The sequence below is a fragment of the Leuciscus leuciscus genome (genome assembly GCF_965113295.1).
Source record: "Leuciscus leuciscus genome assembly, chromosome: 25".
NCBI classification, from domain to species: domain Eukaryota; kingdom Metazoa; phylum Chordata; class Actinopteri; order Cypriniformes; family Leuciscidae; genus Leuciscus; species Leuciscus leuciscus.
Genome location: NC_138724.1, coordinates 22065372 through 22085322, shown reverse-complemented (window position 1 = coordinate 22085322; position 19951 = coordinate 22065372). Strand labels below are relative to the sequence as shown.

Here is a 19951-nt window from a genome sequence, read left to right as displayed (position 1 = left end):
TGTTTAGCACAGATTTTTGAGCGTGTTTGCACTGTTACCCGATACTCATTTTTTAGTGAATCAAGTTAGACAGCATGCCAATAAACACTATTAGTGTTTAGTGAAATCCACACTGTATAAACAAATACTGACCTTTCTCTTTTTCTCTTTCTCATTCAACAGGGCTCCAACTCTATTCTGGTAGTCATGGTGATTTTGCTCAACATTGGAGTCGCCATTTTGTTTGTCCATTTTTTTATTTAAACTCTGCATTGCCTATCAATTCCTCTTGTCCAGCTACACTATCATCAAATCAATACTAGTATCATCACGACTGATCTGGTTCCGGCCCGTTTTTTTAAAACAAACGACCAATGTACTTCTATCGAAGTTACAGCATGTCAGTAAGAGGACTGAGGAAGGCAACAACACAAAACTGGGCTCAGCGGTTCTGTCTGCTTTTCTGTCTCCAAAGAGCTCGTTTTGATTTCTTAATTTCCTTTTTTTTTTTTTTTCTGAAATAGTTACAAGCATCCTTTTGAACTTCTAGTTTTATCCTATGTATTCACTCACTCATTAATGCTGATATAAATTGATATACTTGTTTCTCTTTTTTATTTCATATTCTTACTTGCCTTTTTCTTGACAATGCTGGTGGCTTTTCTCGGTTTTCATTTGGTTTTTGGTTTGTATTTGGGTGTTGGACTCATTTGAACGGTGGCTTTGGTGAGGGAGGGTGTGCAAGGTGGCGTAAGGGTGAAGGGAGACCACCATCAACATCTTTTCGGGTGATGGCAGCGTTACACAGCTATGATGTCAACAGGTTCAAAGTGATGGGAAACGGCCCCTGTCTAACACCACCCGCCTCCCTCGCGCACCACTCCTAAGCATTGCTTGTGTTTTTCCATGTCTTTGTTTTTGTCACTCATCGGAATAACATGCCAAGCGCTCCTCTCATTTCCTGTACACCTCCATTTTCCTTCTGTGTGGTACGTCAAATACCAGTGGACCCCAGAATGTCATGGTGGGCCTGAAATGAGAATTAAAGACACTTTTTAATGATAATGGACCTAAACTGAGGCTTTAAAGCTTTTTGATGTCTAAACACTTGTAATTTTGCCTAAATATGTTGCGTATGTCAAAAAGAAATCGGCCAAACAAGCACAACCACACCAAAGTGGGTTAGTAAAAGTTCAAGTCTGATAACCACAGAGACAGTTTCTGCATTTGCAACATTTGCACTCGGGCGAATCTGACCCATATGCATTTGGAAAAATTCCCAGATGCAAAAGTTCTACGATCTGAAAGGGCTTTGTCATTAATCTTGCTCCAAATTTCAGCAAAATAAATCATAACATAGTTTGACTCATTTATCTTTTCATAAACAGGTCCTGCATGTTAGATTATACACTGTACATTCAACAAAACGTAGCATGGGTTTGATCTTCGGAAGCACTTTCCTAAGTTTGATCTTTTTTGGCAGAATTATATGTTATTTAAACATTGTTCGAATGTTGTATGAGGGCTAGCACATGACATTCTGTGAGGTCATCATTATAAACCTCTACCCCTCCTACACTCTCTTTGATGAAATCACGAGAACGTGCGAGCACCTGCCAACCTCACCATGCACACCTGAAAGCCATGCTGCGCGAGATGCTGGTGTTCCCAACCAGACATTCAAGAGACTGTTAACGTTTTTTTCCCAACTGCTGCTTTCAAAAAAACTAATATTTAATGATAAAAAACAACAAAAAAAACTTTTTTAGCTATTTGCAAGACGTCTGAAAAATGCCGACTGCCTTGTTTTTCTAAAAGTAAAAGAAAAAAACAAAGTTGCATGCTAATGTATGTTTTAGTTTTGTATAGATAACCTTATCGGGAAAAAAACATGTGGAAAAGTGTGACAGCAGTTTTGGACACGTTGTAAAAACAGATTTCATTCGGACTTGCATCAAAATGTTCATAAATTCGTGAGTAGGCTATTGTACGAATTGGCTATGAATTCATATGACCTCATTCGTAAGAAAATGTATGATTTGTTGGTAAAACTTCACCATAAAGGCCGACCCCTAAAACGAACACTTAAAGGGATAGTTCACCCAAAAATGATTATTATGTCATCATTTACTCACTCTCATGTCGTTCCAAACCTGTGTGCGTTTCTTTGTTCTGCTGAACACAAAGTAAGATATTGAAGAATGGTTGTAACCAATCAGTTGTGGGGCACGACTGACTTCCAAAAATACTATGGAAGTCAATGGGTCCCATCAACTGTTTGGTTACCGACATTCTTCAATATCTTCCTTTGTGTTCAGCAGAAGAAAGAAATGCACACACGTTTGGAATGATGACAGAATTTTCATTTTTGGGTGAATGTCGTTCCTTCAAAGGAACGTAAGCAGACCCTATGAAAACGTACGAATGAGATTATCACCAATTGTCCAACAAACTGTCATAAGTTTTGAAATCTTTTACCTTATTGGCCAACGGCATGATACACAGTGGAACAGGTCTGATCGGGCATGCCAATGATGAACCCGAGGTCCAAGTGCTGGTCCCGGCATCCAGAGGCCTTTCCGCCCCAAAATCAGAGACGAAACTAAAACAATCAAAGAGAGGTGTTTTGTTTATTTTTTTATAGCCAGCTAACAGAACGTAAAGACTGAGATGTTTTTATAGCATGTGTATATGGGCTTGTACTCTCCCCCCTTGAGTCTGTCCTCCTGGCAATGATTCACTCACAGTTTGTGTACTCTTTCTCTATCCCTCTTTCTCGCCCTTCCTTCCCCATATTTCTCCGTTTCTCTATCCAGCCGGTAAAAAAAAAGAATAGTAAAGGTAAAAAAAAAAATGAAATGTACAAATGACAACTATGCTGATGTAAAGGAACGCAAGCTGGGGGCCCAAATGTATGGAGTTGTGCATTTGCTCACCTCGAGTCCTTGGGTTGGTCCAGAAAGTTTGCGAATTGCTGACTGGCTCACTTTGAAACCACAACGGCTGTATGTGACGGGGATGGTGGGATTCCAAAGGGTCTTTGAAGCAGGGAGTTGCTGCAGTTGACCCGCACCGCCGGCTCTTGTACCGTTTGGCCTGGATGTATCCGTCACCCTATGCGCCTATAGCATGCCCAAGCATGCCCAGTTCTTTTATCTCTCTCTTTCTCTTCCTCTATCATTCAGTTCTTTACTTTTCCTGGGGATCTGTTTCTTTATGAGTTATATGGAGAAAATAATGAAAGTGTTTGAAAGTAAGCACTTGTGTTGTGGTTATTGAGTCTGGGTTTTTGTTTCTGCTGTCTTTCTCTGTATCTATTACAAAAGTAACAAGCGGTCATGTGGTGATGCATTTACAGAAGATGGGAATGATATTGTGGAACTCTAAAAAAAAAAAAAAATCATTGGGTCAAGCTGACAAAAAAAGTAATGTTTCACCCCAAAACAAAAAAATAAAAAATAAAACAAAAATAAATTATATATCTGGACACAGACAATGAAAACTGTTTACACTTTATTTTACAGTGTCCTTGTTACATGCTTTACATGTACTTACCATAGTAATAACAGTAAATTATGCATAATTACATGCAACTTCCCCTCAACCAAATCCTAATCCTGCCCTAACCCATGTAAGTGCATGTAGTTAATTAATATTACTCAGTACTTAAATATATAATTACACTGTAACAATGACACCTTAAAATAAAGTGTAACCAGATATTTTTAACTGTGAGATTATTCATGGCAATTAAGATATCAATGCACTCTCCCCAGACATACACTTTTTACACCATTACTGTGGTGAAACTAAATTAAATTGTACGCTACTAGTAATACTACAGTGTAATATGTCATAAGTAATTTTTTCTTCTGAAAAACATTTATTCAAATAAAATTACTACAGCGATGAAAATTATTTAATTACTGAAAGAATTACAAAAAGAAAAAGAAATGTAAACCATTTGGATGCATTACTGAACTGAGATTTTAGGGGGAAAGTGCTTAACTGTCATGAAAACAATGCAAAAAATATCAATAGGCTTCATTGTCTTTACATACAGTAAAATATAATCTCTTATTTTTTTTCCTGATATTATTTGAATTGTACAGCATTTATACATTATTGTATTATGCTTGTACAACCTTTATGTTGATTTTAATAGAAAAATTATTGTATTACAGAATTTATTACAGTAATAAAGTAAAATAAATAATGAGAATCATCAATAAGATTTACAAAAAAAAAGGCAATGAGAGGAGGAAAATTTGCTTGAAAATGTTACACTGCAAGAAAAAGTACAGTAATGGTCATTCATTGTCTTTCAAAATAAAATTCTTATGTTTTTTCTTTTGATTTTGGGGTAAAATACAATTCAGACATCTTCATAGGTTCATTTTACACAAGTTACAGTGAAAATGCTGCAATATTCTCAGTGCAGACGACTGTGAACAAAAACAGACAAGCAGGTGATGCATTCAGATTTCCCCGGTGAGAGTGTGTCATCGCAATATAGCAACCTTAATATGGAATTGTTCTCCAGCAAGCCAGGGGTGTGGCCAAGAATTAAGGGCGTGGCCTATCTAACTGGACACTTCACACATATGAAGGTTATCTTATTTTGAAAAAAGCACCGTTCGTATTTGTCAGGACGTCCTCTATAAAGATTGTCATGAATGTAAATGAACCTACTTGATGGATTGCGAGTAAAAAAAAAAAAGAAATGCACTGAAAATATGAAATACAGTCTGCAGGGGCACAAGGTCAATTCATTTTATCTTCAAAGTCTCTCTCATGTCCTTGTTTTGTCTCTTTCTCTCACTTTCATCCTTGTCCTCTCCTGCAGAAACTAACCCCATGTCATCTCTCCTATTGTCACATCACTGAATCATGGAGGTGGAATGCTTACAAATAAGCGTAAAAATCCACCCCTATAACTGACTTGAGATGGTTCGCAAATGTCCTCAAATCTTGATCTTAAAGGAATAGTTCACATGAAAATGAAAATTGTGTCATCATTTACTCACCCTCATGTCGTTCTAAACCTGTATGACTTTCTTTCTTCTGTGGAACATAAAAGAAGATATTTTGATGACTGTTCTGGCTGCTCTTTTCCATATAATGAAAGTGGATGGGGACTAGGGACAAAAAATATAACAGTAACATAAAAGTGGTACATAACCTAATTTGCTGCAAGAAAATACAAACTACAATTTAAGCTACTTTTTTATTTTTCGTGAACTATTCCTTTAAAGCTAGCTGGGTACAAGAATAAAGGCCCGTTCACACCAAGGACGAAAACTATAACGATCAAGACACAGGGGAACGATATCATTGGAATCACTTTGACGAAAAACATTTTCCAGCCGATGAACGATAAAAATTGACAGCCAATCAGAATCCATCCTGCTTTAAAGCGCTTGAGCATTTAAAGCGGCAGTGTGCCTATAATAAACAGCCCGATATTTTGCGTTGGTGTGGGCGCTAATATAGTTATCGTTATAGTCATCATTCTTGGTGTGAACGGGCCTTAACACTACAGCATACCAATAAACCACATAGTGAACATAATACTGGAATTTCAGCATGGGTGCAAGTATGGGTTAGTTACAACCTGTGGGATATTCTAATGACATCACGCCAGCGTACTTCCTTTGACCCTACTGGGCATCGGTGGCATTTTTACATGGCTGCCTCTGTCTCCCCTCCACATTACTGTGCGTCTGACCGGTTGCCTGTCTGCTAGGAAGTTAAGCCAATTTTGTCTGAGATTACTGTAACAGAATCACTGTGTAGAGTTCAGTCTTGTCCCAGCACTAGAAGAGGATTAGGGGTGATTTCTTTAAATCTATTGGTAAGACGGAAGTCAAGAAGGAGAGCGAGCGAGAGAAAGAGACAAAGATGACGTGTTCTAGAAACGACCCTTCCAGCGCATTGGCAAATCTCACAAAAACATTTACAGGTTATGTCTAAATCAAAGAGAGAAACCAAATATGTTTTGTATAATGAGTTACGCCAATTATTAGGATCATTAAGATTTTTTTAAAATGTAACATTATTTTCATGACAGTTAGGCTTAGAAAATGTTATTCTCATTATTGTAATGGGCCCAGATGCTTTAGTTTTACTTTTTTTTTTTTTATTATTATTCTAGTTGTATTTTTTGTAACTATATTACAGTAAAACACACTATAATACAATTCTTTTATTTAAAGCAGCATAAATTAAAGGTACACCAAATATTACAATAATGTATAATTTAAGTATTTTTTTAATTTATTGCATTACAGTAATGTTTTTTTTACTGTATCAAAGTTTATTATCATACAATTATTTTACATGAGCATAAAGACAGTACAACAAATATTATGACAATGTAGAAATTTAAAAACAGTAATGAGAATGAGATTTTTTGCATTATGGTGAAGAGAATGTTTTTATGAATCCATTCAATGCAATGCATTCATAAAAAATCTTACAAATAAAAATAGGATTATATATACACGCTATTATTCAGACGTTTGAGGCCATTAAGACTTTTTATTTTTTTAAAGATGTCTCATTTGTTCACCAAGGTTGCAATTATTTGCAATTATATTGTGAAACATTTCTTATTATGATCAATGTAGAAAACAGTTGTGCTGCTTAATATTTTTTGAGGAAAGCGTGATTTCTTTCAGTATTCTTTGATAAATAGAAAGTTTGAAAAAACAGCATTTATCTGAAATATAATATATATATATTGTGAGGTTCTACTGGGCAGATGCTTTCTGAAACTTCATTGTTACTTTTGGTCAGAAAGAGATCATTAAATGGCTCCATTTACAAGCCTATTCAAACTGTGTCCAAACAAATTAGCTAATGTGAGGAAAAGTGTCCCCAAGCTATAGAATTAGTCAAGCCTCAATTATGAATCATTATCTTTTATCAAACTCTCTTTCTGATTGGTTCAGCGGACTAATGAGGTCATAAAGACAGCCACTAGGTAAATAGATTGAATTAATCAACTAATGTGACCAACAAACATCTTCGTAAATCTTAAAGAACTAGCAATTCTGTCCCCGTTTCTCCTTATTTAAATGTCTTTCTCTCTCACACACACTCACTCTTCTGACACGTCTCTGACGACAGCAGTTTTATGTGCTTCAGGACGTCAGAGCAGCGTTTTAAAAATGGTGACTTTTTAGTTATTTATAAACTCTGTCTTTTTTAAATTGAAATCCAGAATTTTAAAAAAAGATGGAGAGATGGAGAGAGAATGAGGGGAGATGAGGAGACAGTTGGCTGCGTAATCGTAACCTCATCCATCTCTCTATCCGCCATTTATTATTCATTAGCTTCTCATTCTACATCGCTCATTCTTCACAGCCAACAAAAAAAATAGGTCAATGTGGGAAGCGCCTTTCATTTGGAAACTGTGATTGCCGCCTGGCCATCCTCTTTAGCTTTCTTTAGCTCAAAGTCTTGAGGAAACTTCTCATTTATGTTTCTGTCTTTCACAAAACACAACAAAATCTGTTCTTGCTATTATCTCTCACGTTTATAAAATTAGCTTTTTGCCACCGCATTCTATTGTTTTACTGGCGGCAAGAGTATTTTGTAGTTTTTCCTTAAAAAAAGTTTTTTTCCAGTGCTGTTATTGTTGACTAAAACTGTTAAAATTGTTTTGATTAATTTAAAGTTAAATAAAAAACTTAGACTTAAAAAAAAAAAGTCAACGAAAAATAGAAATCTTGATCACATGAAATTTAAAAATGTTAAAATAAAAATAAATAAAAATCTCATTAAAAAAATTAATACATATGATAATAGTATATTAACAACAACACTGCTTTTATCCTTATGACAGTACATTTATTCAGCTTTTTTCCCCCCTCTTGTGATTTCATTCCTATTAATTGTGTTTAGAGCGCTCAATGGCAGGAAAGTACAATAAAAAGACAAAAAAAAAGGTTTCCTAGTCAAGCTACTGATGATAAGGAGTAAAAAGTTAGGGTAAAAGTTGTTCAAAGAGAGTAACATTCACTAAGCTTTCTTTTAGTAGACATTAATATCTCTTTGACTCAATTTGTACATGTCACGTATGTGAGAATATAAAAAATATTTCTTGAAATATTCACTTTTATAAATCCATTTTTGATAATCACTAGTCAGGGATAATGGCACTTAAAGTGCTCATTGTTTTTTACTCACAAATGGCTTCCAAATCTGTTCAGAAAGGGTCATGGAAAACAGGGAAAAACAATACTAAATGCAAATAGTAGAACTACTGTGATGGAGAAATAATGATAAGGACAAAATGGTGAAAAAAGAGGTAAGGCCGTGTTTTATAAACATTAAAGTCAGAAGAACATGCTTTAGCTTCTTTTAAAACTCAAACACACATCCATTCATTCTCTTTTGTTCACTTTCTCACACACACACACACACACACACACACACACACACACACGAGAACACATATACATTCTCCTTCTCACAAACAAACCCTTTAATTATCTTAGCACACACACACACTTATACATGTTTAATCTCGTTCCTGATCCTCAAAGACCACCTTTGCCATGGCGTGGCCGACCTTTTGTACTTTCTTCTCTTTGGCATCAGGACCCATGTTTGCTCTTGCCAGACCCAGCCAATACTTCTCAGTCCGTGTTTGATAATCCGCAAGAGCTTCTCCGGGATTTACTGGGGGATGGTCCGCATCTAATAGAGAGATACAGAGAAAATGTCAACACCTGTTCAGATTACCTCTTCCGCTTTCTTTAAAAATCCCCAAAATATACCTTTTTGTTCACCTCAACAACTTTGGTATTGCCACTTTATGTTAAATGTAAAATCTGGGACCTGAAATACTGAAATGGAGATACTTTGAACACGAAACACCCCTGATAAGGATGATGAGGCAACAAAGTCTCTTTGTTTAGCGTGCTACCCAACCATTAGGCAGCCACAAGCTAACAATCAGTGATGTTATTACAACTGACAAGCGAAACAGGCATCTAACAATAATGAATTTAAGCGAGAAGGACCCCAAAGCAAAACACACAGCTCTGGTTGTCAAAGAGGATCAGTGGATGTTGATCTGGGTCTTGGCAGCTAAACCCTTGGTCATGTCTACCTCATGGACCTGACCCAAATCATGGCCTTGATCATTAAAGGAAAATGTGTGTGTCCAGGGATGGGCTTTGAATTGCTTAAACGGGTATGAAACAGATTATTTTGATCAGTTTTGAAAGTAAAACTTACTATCAAAATACTTTTCCCTGTCATAAATGTGTATGAAGAGAACTTCAAAATTAAGAGGACAGTGGCAAAATACATACCTTCTTCACCCTCCTCTTCAGATTCCTCCTCTTCCTCATCATCTTCCTCCTCATCACCTCCCTTTGCCTCCTCTTCTTCATCTTCCTCTTCCTCTTCTGATTCTTCCAGCCACTCCTGCGTCTCTAAAATAAGGAATTTAGTGCTCGAGTGTGGCAATATCAAAATACTGTTGGTATACTTCAGCCACTGAACATTTATATGTGACGTTAGTTTGAACAGCAGTCTATGAGAACTTTTAGCATTCTCTGAAAACTGTGGATATAGACAGACAGACAGACAGACAGACAAATAGACAGATAGATAGATAGATAGATAGATAGATAGATAGATAGATAGACAGATAGATAGATAGATAGATAGATAGATAGATAGATAGATAGATAGATAGATAGATAGATAGATAGATAGATAGATAGACAGACAGATAGACAGATAGATAGACAGATAGATAGATAGATTAAGGTAAGGGAATTCTGGGGCTCTTTCCACTTACTGGGGTCCATTTCCACTAGGACGTCCCACAGGTCCATCTTATGGAGGTCCAGGCTATAGAGATCGCTGAGGGTGAACTGTCGATCTCCCACCTCAAACATACCGCCATACAAGTACAACTTGCCGTACTTTACTGTTGCCATGGCGCTAGAGCGAGGACAGGGCTCCACCAGGGAAGCCATTGCAGCCGCCTCCACCTCTTCGTCATCCTCCTCCTCCTCGTCCTCAATGTCCTCCTCTGCCTTTGCGGCTGAAATCACTTCCTTGATGGTCATAACCGTTCCGTCCTCGGCGACAATCTCTTTAACAATCTCGGTGGGACCCTGTGCCTCCTCTTTCTCCTCTTCAGTTTCATTCGTCTGTTCTACCTTCGCACCACGGCGCCTCTTCTTCTTTTCTGACTTGTTACCCTGCCAAGAAAAGTAAAATAAATATATATATATATATATATATTAATGTCTCTATTCAGGGGCTTAACTAAAGCAAAACATCACCTTTAGCTGGGCAGGAAACCACCGATTTTTGTTGATATCATAAAAGTAAAGGTCATTAAAGAAGTCTCCTTCCAAAGACTCCTCATCTTCCTCATCGCAGACGCCACCGAAGAGGAGCGCTCGGCCCCCGGGGCCCACAGCCAATGAGAAGCCAGAACGAGGAGGGGGCTTCACTCCTGCAGGGTTCACTCGCGTCCATGTCCACTTTTCTGTAGGACAGGGGCCAAAAATCATGAGCTTCTCTTTTTCTCAGAAATGGGAAAGTGTATGGAGAAATGGAGAGAAAAGCTGCCCACATTAAACAAGCGATCACTGAGGCTCTAATTATGGTACCTTGCTCCTCTTTGCCTTCCCTCCTCAGCAGGAACATGTCAGAATGGATGGTTCCTTTATCCACATCCTTCTTCGCTCTCTGGAAGAGAAAAGCGGCCATTACCACCTACGTCTGTTTACTCTTGTGGGTTTACTCAAGGACAAGCTCCTGGACATGACAGAATGCCTTGCTCTCTGTGTAGAGCAGTTGAAGTTGGCATCAACATGCTCATGCAAAGCGAGGCTAAACACAACATAGCTTACCTAATGATGGACAAATAAGGCAAAACATACTTTTAAATTAATTACACAAACTTGCATGTTAAATACGGAGGTGCTGAATATCCCCATTTTAAACCTTTAAAATGAACAGCCTTCAATTCAATTGTCATGTTCATATTTTGTTGCATAATATTGGAATAGTTGGCTGTACAAATTAAGGCACTGTAAAATAGTTTATGTGACCAGACATCAATAGGATTCTATAATAATGTGGCAAGTTGCTTAGCAACTATTACCATGATTTATTGGACATGTACAAAAAACACAGTATTCCCACAGTACGTATACTATAGTAGGACCACTATAGTAGAAAGTGAATATTTTGATATACATAAAAATATTGTGATCAAAGCTGAATTTTCAGCATCATTACTCCAGTCTTCAGTGTCACATGATCCTTCATAAATCAATCTAATATGCTGATTTCCTGCTCACCATTATCAATGATGAAAACAGTTGTGCTGGTAAATTATATTATATATTTATATATAATATATTATTTATACCATGGTCTGTCTGAATACTCGATTCTGATTGGCTGGAAGGTGTGCAATAAAACCATTTAATGCACAGGTAGTTCCAAGTCAGTTGAATCACCATTCTATATCAATGCGCTGTTTTCATTGAAGCGCACACACACATACACAGATGTAATCTTACGCACTACTTTATCTCGGTGTCTGATTCAAAGCGGAAAGAATGCTAGATCTAATGAGGCGTAACTGCTTTGTATTGTTACAATGTAATGGACAAATACCTAAATGAACAATTTTTACTTGGTCTCCGCTTTGCCTGGACAGAGAAACTCATGTTTATTTGTCAACAAAAGCTTTGCGTCATCAGCTCTCAGGGCTTTCGTGAAAACTACAGATTGCGCATTTTTAAATCCCCACCCACGAACAGTTGGATGACTCGGATAGAGAGAGCTTTTCCCCTCCGTTCGGCCTAAAACACTTTGTTCATGATGGTCATCCAGTTTGAAATGTTGAGTACAAACACAGAGGTTTTTCTGATTCTCCATCGCAGCGCTCTCTCTGTACTTCTGATTCTTTGCAGCCTTTAGCCACTTCCTACAACGTGCTGGATCCTCACTGGAAACCAAAAGTAACTCACTCCGCTAAACATTTACTCTATAAATTCTTGCACAAGTCGATACAATTATGAATAAAAGTTTGCTAAGAAGTATTTCCTACTAAAGCAAGTTTGACTCTGGTCAACCATATCCATAGCAGTGTGGTGGAAGTGGCCTTGGATGGCAACATGCCCAGTGAATTATGAGTGTTGAAGTACAAAAGGGAAGACAACAGCCTTTTTTTTCTCTGTTGTCTCTAGTCAGGTAACACCGATTTTAAAAAACAAAATGTTTTGCATTTCTTCTGTATATGCAGCCTAGTTTTATTGAAAGCCCATTTTGCCAGCAGTGAAGAACCCCTTTAAGTGTAAAATCTGAGTTATCAATTGCAGTGTGAATAATAAAGGAAAAACACAGTAATAACCAAAACACATACCGATTTGGAGTATCCGCCATAGATGATGACGCCATTGCCGTCGGGGGTGGGGGTCATTTGACAGGCTGAACGTGGACAGGGGCCAGTTCCTGTGGGCTGGAGACGGCTCCATGTCAATGTGTCCAGGTTAAATGCATGGATATCATTGTAATAGATATAATCCCTGTAGAGCAGAGAATAGAGAATATTCAAACAGTATTAACATTCATTTGAATATTGATTTCCAATATATCTATATGTGTATGTATATGTATTTGTATATTTAAATCCAATATTCAAATTAACATACTATATTATTATTATTATTATTATTATTATATATATAATATTATTATTTATTATTAGAAGGTCATCTCTTCTAATAAATAAATAAAAACACTCACTGAATATATTAATTCATATTCTTATACACATTTTTTGGAGCCTGTAGCCAGGGACGCAGATCTCATTCCCGCTTCAGGGTACAACAAAAAGTTAATATTTTCCTTACAATACTGATTTTAATAATGACAAGTTGAAGATGGGGACCTCTGCATCTGCCTGTACCTGGTGCTCTCATGGAAACCTCCAAACACAAGCAGCTGTCGTTTGCTCAGGACCATGCGATGTCCACTCCTGCCAGACGGAGCGCCAGGAGCTCTGAGAGGACAAAGAAGACATATTTCAACAGGTGGTCAGGATGCCAAGTCTAAAGTCAATCCTGTTAGTTTAGGGATAACCTCTATAAACTCTAGTCACAGCATGACGACACAACAGTGGACAGACGTCTTAAAGTCCCTGCTGAGCTTCCATAAAGGGCAAATACAATTAGACTTCCAGTTCGACTTAATGAATACGGTCTTCATAAATGGATTGTGTCAGAGTTGTTTTACTATCGAGATACCATTATCGTTTTCCTTAATATTTTATATTCGTTTTTATTTTTCTGTTTTCCATTTTCATTTTAATTAACATTTTAGTTATTTTGTTGTATGTTTTGTCAATGTCTATTTTTTTTATTATATACTTTTTTATTTTAGTACATAAAAAGTGATGTTTTTCATATTTGATTTCAGTTAACATTTACTTTTATTTAATGTAAAAAATTTTTTTGGTTTTTTGCTCTTAGCTTTAGCTTTAGTTAGAGTCACCATAAAAACAAAAATCAATTCTTATTTTTATTTTATTTTTTATTAAATATTGCAGTATTTATTATACATTTATAATACATTTTGATCATTTGGGTAGTCGTTTTACGTCAAAAAGAAAAAACTGTTGCAAATTCCGATTCATGCCGACTTAGAAGGACTCATAACATGGATTTGTTTTATATTTTAACATTCACTTATAATGTTAATAAATAACAATATAAGTTTTGTGATCCATGACACCGTTAAAAATAAAACATCCACTTGTTCCTGACGCTGGTATCATTCTGAAGTCTCTATACAAATTAGTAAATGAGCCGTTTAAACAGGCTCAAAGTGAATGTTACTTCATGCTTAAATTTATTTTTCCATATGTCTTGTCGTTGGCAAACACACGTGCATGGAGTAAGTCAGAAACTGAACAAACATCTGTATACTGTATCCAGTGTCGACAGCGTCAGTGATAATAATGGGTTATATTTGCATTTGACGCGGCGCATCGCTCACATCCGGTGTAGGCAAGTGAACGCCAGAAGGAGGGGCCTATGGTGTGATGATGAAAAACGATTCGCCAATGTCTTGCTCTGGAGGCAGGCATATGCAAATGTATTTGCCCATATGATGTCACAAATCCCACAATATTCGATGTTAAGCAGAAAAAAGCTATATTTTTCTTACTATTATGCTATTATATATTATATTATGATGAAAGAGTTTTCTGTTAAAACGGTGTCGTGTTAGCGGCCCCTAAGTTAATAACTAATGATCGTTGCGACGGAAGTGAATCAATCAAAACTAACTTTAGCTGGACAATAACTTTATCTCTGTTACTGTAATTTCCTATTATCACTGTAAAGCTGCTTTGGAACAATCTGCATTGTTAAAAGCGCTATATAAATGAAGATGACTTGACTTGAAAGATTGCAAAAACAAACATTTTAGTAGTATCACATGCACTAAAGAATTTTGATATACCAGTATATTATGGTACTGAATGATTACCTTTTTATCAACTATAGTATTGAAAATAATAATAATAAAACTAAAAATAACTTGTTGCTTGTGTAAATAGGGTCTTTTATGATGTCATGTTCTCTTTAAGCAGATTTTAACAGCTTTTGGCTTGCAAAAACTAAGTATGTGATGATGGTGTCTAGATATTAGCTCAGATTGCATTGTCTTTCACTTGTAATACATTGTTGAGTATTGCATAGTCCACAGTGAGTTGACAAAAACAAAACAGTACTTACTTGATTTGCTCCCATGTGCGTGTCCCCAGGTGAAGCACCCACAGATCTTTATAGTGATAGAACTGCTCGCCGTCAGGGGACGCAAACTCCCCCCCAAATATCCACATCTGCCCCCCACCCTGGGGAACTATCACTGCCTGCAGGGAGATGGAGAGAGAGCTACAGAAATATGCTTGAGATAAATTATTATTATGTAAAGACAGTCTGACCCCTGGTGGTGAAGTCTGTAATAACATGTCCTTCATTACCAAAATAGAACATGGTTCCTTTGCTGCATAATGCTTTTTGTTCATATATTTTCTGTAAAAAAATAAATATAATTTTTTACATATTTCAAGTACCTGTTGAGCGCAGCGTCTTGGAGGAGGGTTCGGGATCTCTGCCTTCACCCAGGTGTTCTTCTTAATGTTGTAGAAGAATAATTCATTGTACAGAAAAGTCTGGAAGAATGGAAACATTTAAGTGACATCAAGTCAAGGTTTTTTGGGGAAGGATATAGTTTGCACATAGTAATTATCAACCAAAGCCTTCACAGTTTCCATTTAAACACTTAATATATCAGCTGTTCTGTACATTTGTAAATTTACATTGAATTTTTTTAAGTCTGTTCAATCTTTTTGATGCCACAATCACACTCAAATATATACAACCTCATGCAAGGGAGCCCCATCCTAAAACTTAAAAGCCAGCTATATATTCTCATGTATAAAGACAAAATTTATACTGTGAAAAATGTATATGTAAAAATATTGTTTGGAAAGTATTTAGTTTCTATCATATCATACAATTGTTTTTTTCCTACACTATAATACTGTCCTGTTAGATGTGTTATTTTAATTAATTTGTATCATTTTAATAGAACTTTTATTTAATTTTATCCATTTTTATTTAGTTAGTTAGTCATCTAGTTTAATCTTTTTTTGTTATTTTCCCTCACTATTTTTCTCTACACTTGGGAGACTCCAGTTTGAAAACTGTGGCATTTGCTATATGGTTTAATTTACAATGGCACCGTTTTGTAAGGTATATGATATGACCTGTGCTGGAAAATAAACTGGTATCTCGTATCTGGTTTTCTAGTTGGTCCAAGCTGGTCATTACCTGGTAGACCATCTTGCACCAGAACCAAACCAGAATAAGGTGGTCAAGATGGTTTTCGAAACATGACAGCTGATTGACAAGCTAATGACCACCATAGATCAGCTAGAACCAGCTCCAAAGCATAGCTACACATTCACCAACAGGCGTACAATCAAAAACCTACTTTCTTCCCATTAAAAAATTCCCCTCCGAATAAAATCAGCTCGTCTTTTTCAGGATGCGCACATAGAGAGGCGTTCAACCTGTGAAGAGAACGAGCTGTCAGTCAAATGTCACAGTAACAGTCACGTGATTGATTCACACCTGTACACATGAACGCGCACCTGGGTGACGGAGGGTCACACGCACTCTCGATCACCTGCGTCTTTTTCGCGTCCAGAGACTGAAATTCTGCTATTAAAGCCTCTAAATCCTCCTATTTCAATAAAACACAGAACAAAAGTATAGTTTTCTGACATGTATGCTGGTTTAGAGTGTTGTGTTGGTATATATTCTCTCACCTCTTCTCTTTTCGATCGTTTTGACACCTTCTTCTCCATTTTGGCGGCGGTTTTCTCCGCTCCTTTCACTTTCTTTTCTTTTTTGCCCTTTTTACCCATTTTGAATGCTTTAGAGAACGCAGAATGAAGTAAGCGTGACAATTACAGCCACATGGAGATTTAAATGAACTACAAGACGGACGTACGATATACTTCCGCCAACAACACGCTCGATGGTTTGTTGTGAACGCTCCTGCGCTACAGCGACACTTGCTGGTCTGGGTGAGCTGCTGTGAATTGCAGTACACCGTCCAATAGTAACTTGTTTTCACTGATATATCACAAATACAACAATGTCTAAAACTAAACATCTTTAAAAATGGAAATAGCACCAAAAAAAATTCTTCCAGTCATAGGCCCTACGTCTTGGAACGATATACTGCACAACATCATGCAACAAACAGCAGGGGGCTTTGGTCATATATTATAGATAGTGTTTTATAATTTGCTGACCCAGAAAAGGTCATATGTCAAATCATGTATGAATATGAAGCCTCTACATTCCCCTGAACAATGTGGAATGTGTTAACAGAGTGAACTGATAAGGTTTACATTCGTTTACCATGGGACCACTCCTACGGGCCCTGACCCACATGAAGCTGTTTCCCATCCTCCTCATAACTGTGACACTAATTAACATACATGTCCCATGCAAAGCTTTTTCCATAATAATGTGGAATATTGAACAAATATTTTATCGAAAGTCACATCCATTATAAGGTGTTGACTCGACAAACAAAACAATGACACTACTCTGTTACGCGGCACGTTTCAGTGTTACGTAACGGTCCAGGAGGCCAGAGGAAATTAAAATGATCTGAATCTGTGAGACATATCCTCTCGTACTGTTGACACTCAGGAGCAGAGGAGATATCCTTATCAGACGGGCACTCTTATTTATTACTAGTCAGTACTATGTATGTGCAAGAGAAACTGTATGAAATGTCATTGGTTTTCTTTACACACTGTGGAAACAGTTGGCCTCAAAAGTGAAAAATGAGACCATGAAAATAGGCTTTAAAGTGATCCCAAAAAATTAGTTCATACAAGCAATTTTAGTGAGTATAACAGTGCATTTTGATTAAAAAATCTCCCAAGCAAAGTAAAAAACAAAACAAAAACCAACCTTGGTTAGTGGATATGGCGCACTGTCCCTTTTAAATCTTTCTAACATAAAGGACAAATAAAAGTCTGTTGCCAAGCACATGACTGCTTGAATCTTTCTTCCAGTCACCTGACCGCCATTGTGAGGGTGGAATTGTGACCTTCAGTGAGATTTTTCTAATTCTCTGTGTGTGTTTGTTTTTGTGTGTGTGTGTGTGTGTGTGTGTGTGTGTGTGTGTGTGTGTGTGTGTGTGTGTGTGTGTGTGTGTGTGTGTGTGTGTGTGTGTGTGTGTGTGTGTGTGTGTGTGTGTGTGTGTGTGTGTGTGTGTGCGTGCGTGCGTGCGTGCGTGCGTGCGTGCGTGCGTGCGTGCGTGCGTGCGTGCGTGCGTGCGTGCGTGCGTGCGTGTGTGTGTGTGTGTGTGTGTGTGTGTTTGTGTGTGAGCCTCTCTGCCTCCAGACTTCCAGTAATACGTCTCACCCCCACACCTTTTCACCTCTGTCTCTCCACCCATTCCAATCCCAGCCTCCTGTTGTTTTTTTGTCCAGCCATGCGTTTTCCGTAAAAACAAATGGTGCAGAAGGACACGAGGCCTGTCAGGAGTGATTTCTCTGCTTCATTTCTTGTATATGAGTGCACAACAAGCAGGATCACTGAGGACAGATATGATTATTTCCAATATGTTAAAGAGACATGCTGTATACTTTTTGTTAACCTCTATCTACTTATCATGTTAGTCTTAGTTTTGCACCAAAAATAGACATAATTTAGCATTACATGACCATTTCGCACCCTCTTTTTACCCTTAGAAGGCTGTACTTTTAAGACTTCTTTATGTAAAATGATTGATATGGTTGGCTAACTTACGAACACCGACATAGTTCAAGTTGTTTATCAGAAACTTGCTAAATACTTAAAAAGTGTTGATATGTAAATGTGGGCGGTCATTTGTTCAAATGTCAACGTGTTAGTGTGGTCTTGTCTCGCGTAACCAGACCTTCAGGCTGATGGCAGAAGGTCTGGACTCCATCGCAGCTTTTCTTGGCCAAGGACCGCCCAGAGGCCGTCTGATTGACATGTAAAGCAACCAATCACAGTTCGGTCCCGGATGACCTACTACTTCCACCGACATTCTGAAGTGCGCATTCAATTGACACTTTGCAATCCCATGAGGCCACGGGAGGGGATTTATTAATGGAAGTGAAGCGATGCAAGTGACGCTGGTACGTCACGTGACAGTAACAACATGGCGAATGTAGTACATTCGAATTTCATTCATACTACCTATATTCATACTGTATAGAGCATACTATGGTCACAAAGTAAATTCAAATTCAAATGTAGTACGTACTCAGTATGCGATTTTGGACGCAATGGATGTCAACTTTGAAACTCCTGAAGTGTTTCCAATTCTGTGTGCCATATGCATCAGACGTTCAACCAACGGTCCTTAGGCGTGATGTATGAGGCTGAGACTATAGTGTGCTTATGGTGGACATTATAGCCATGATTACATTAGCATATTGCTAAGCTAACTAGACACTCTAAAATCTATAGAGCAATTAATGTAGTGTAAAATAGTCCAATTAAAATTAGACTAACAATGAACAATAGTTCTACAGCATTTCTACAGCATCTTAGTTCGTGTTAATTTCAACATTTACTAATACATTATTCAAATCAAAAGTTATATCTGTTAAGATCACTTAATGTACTGTGAACTACAAAGAAGAACTTATGTTAACAAATGGGACCTTATTGTAAAGTGTTGGATAAAAGTGTCTGCTAAATGATTAAGTGCCAATGAGGTTCGTTTTCAGATGTGGCAACCGGATGGAAATGTCTACGTCAGAACACAGAGAAAGGAAAATAATATTTATTGGTCATAGAGGTTTAGTAATGCTTTGCTCACAGTCAGACTCAGAGCCACGTCAGTCTGCCTGAGGTAAATAAGAGGTTTGAGATCCTGAAATTTGCTAGAAGGTTACAAGCCAATCACAATAACATGAATCACCTCACTGAACACAGAACCGGAATTGTGACAAAATTGGTAAGATTTTTAAATGTTTTTGAGAAGTTTCTTACACAGTATGCTCACCAAGGCTGCATTTATTAGATAAAAAATACAGTAAAAACTGTATTATTGTGAAATATTATAACAATTTATAATAGCTGTTTTCTATTTTGATATATTTAAAAATATAATGTATTCCCTGTGATGCGAAGCTAAATTTTCAGCATCAATACTCCAGTCTTCAGTGTCACATGATCATTCAGAAATCATTCTAATATGATGATTTGCTGCTCAAGAAACATTACTTATTATTATCAATGATGACAACATTTGAATAGAAGGTTCAAGTGAACAGCATTTATCTGAAATAGAAGACCAAAACATTATAAATGTCTATCATGTTATAACTATCACTTTTGCTCAA

General features: G+C 37.2%; 2 protein-coding genes across 3 annotated transcripts in view; one reads left to right on the top strand and one right to left on the bottom strand.

The window, feature by feature from the left end:
* Positions 1 to 2469, top strand: part of jph3b (junctophilin 3b) — a 35469-nt gene extending 33000 nt beyond the window's left edge. Inside the window, exon 5 of the mRNA XM_082160191.1 lies at positions 163 to 2469. Coding sequence (XP_082016317.1) covers positions 163 to 243 — 81 coding nt within the window. The 3' untranslated portion in view covers positions 244 to 2469. The remainder of the gene's footprint in view (positions 1 to 162) is intronic.
* A 5813-nt stretch (positions 2470 to 8282) lies between these two features.
* klhdc4 (kelch domain containing 4) lies at positions 8283 to 16576 on the bottom strand. 2 transcript variants are annotated; one of them, XR_014202684.1, is made up of 13 exons: positions 16373 to 16576; positions 16196 to 16287; positions 16036 to 16114; positions 15113 to 15211; positions 14772 to 14908; positions 12941 to 13033; positions 12395 to 12557; positions 10626 to 10704; positions 10293 to 10501; positions 9800 to 10208; positions 9306 to 9428; positions 8432 to 8685; positions 8283 to 8401 (listed from the first exon to the last, which is right to left on the bottom strand). XR_014202684.1 is itself a non-coding variant. In XM_082159608.1 (12 exons), exons 1-12 carry the CDS (start codon positions 16469 to 16471, stop codon positions 8507 to 8509), a joined length of 1761 nt encoding a protein of 586 aa, XP_082015734.1. In that variant the 5' UTR covers positions 16472 to 16576; the 3' UTR covers positions 8283 to 8506. The 2 variants fall into 2 exon arrangements, 1 of the variants encoding a protein (XP_082015734.1); XM_082159608.1 differs by having other exon boundaries at positions 8283 to 8685.
* Between the last annotated feature and the right edge of the window lie 3375 nt (positions 16577 to 19951).

Coding starts and splice junctions, on each gene's coding strand:
- klhdc4 (XM_082159608.1), bottom strand. CDS start 16,471: ATGGGTAAAAAGGGCAAAAAAGAAAAGAAAGTGAAAGGAGCGGAGAAA. Junction 14,909..15,112: donor CAAGACGCTGCGCTCAACAG/GTACTTGAAATA, acceptor ATCTCCCTGCAG/GCAGTGATAGTTCCCCAGGG. Junction 10,502..10,625: donor GGAAGGCAAAGAGGAGCAAG/GTACCATAATTA, acceptor CCTGTCCTACAG/AAAAGTGGACATGGACGCGA.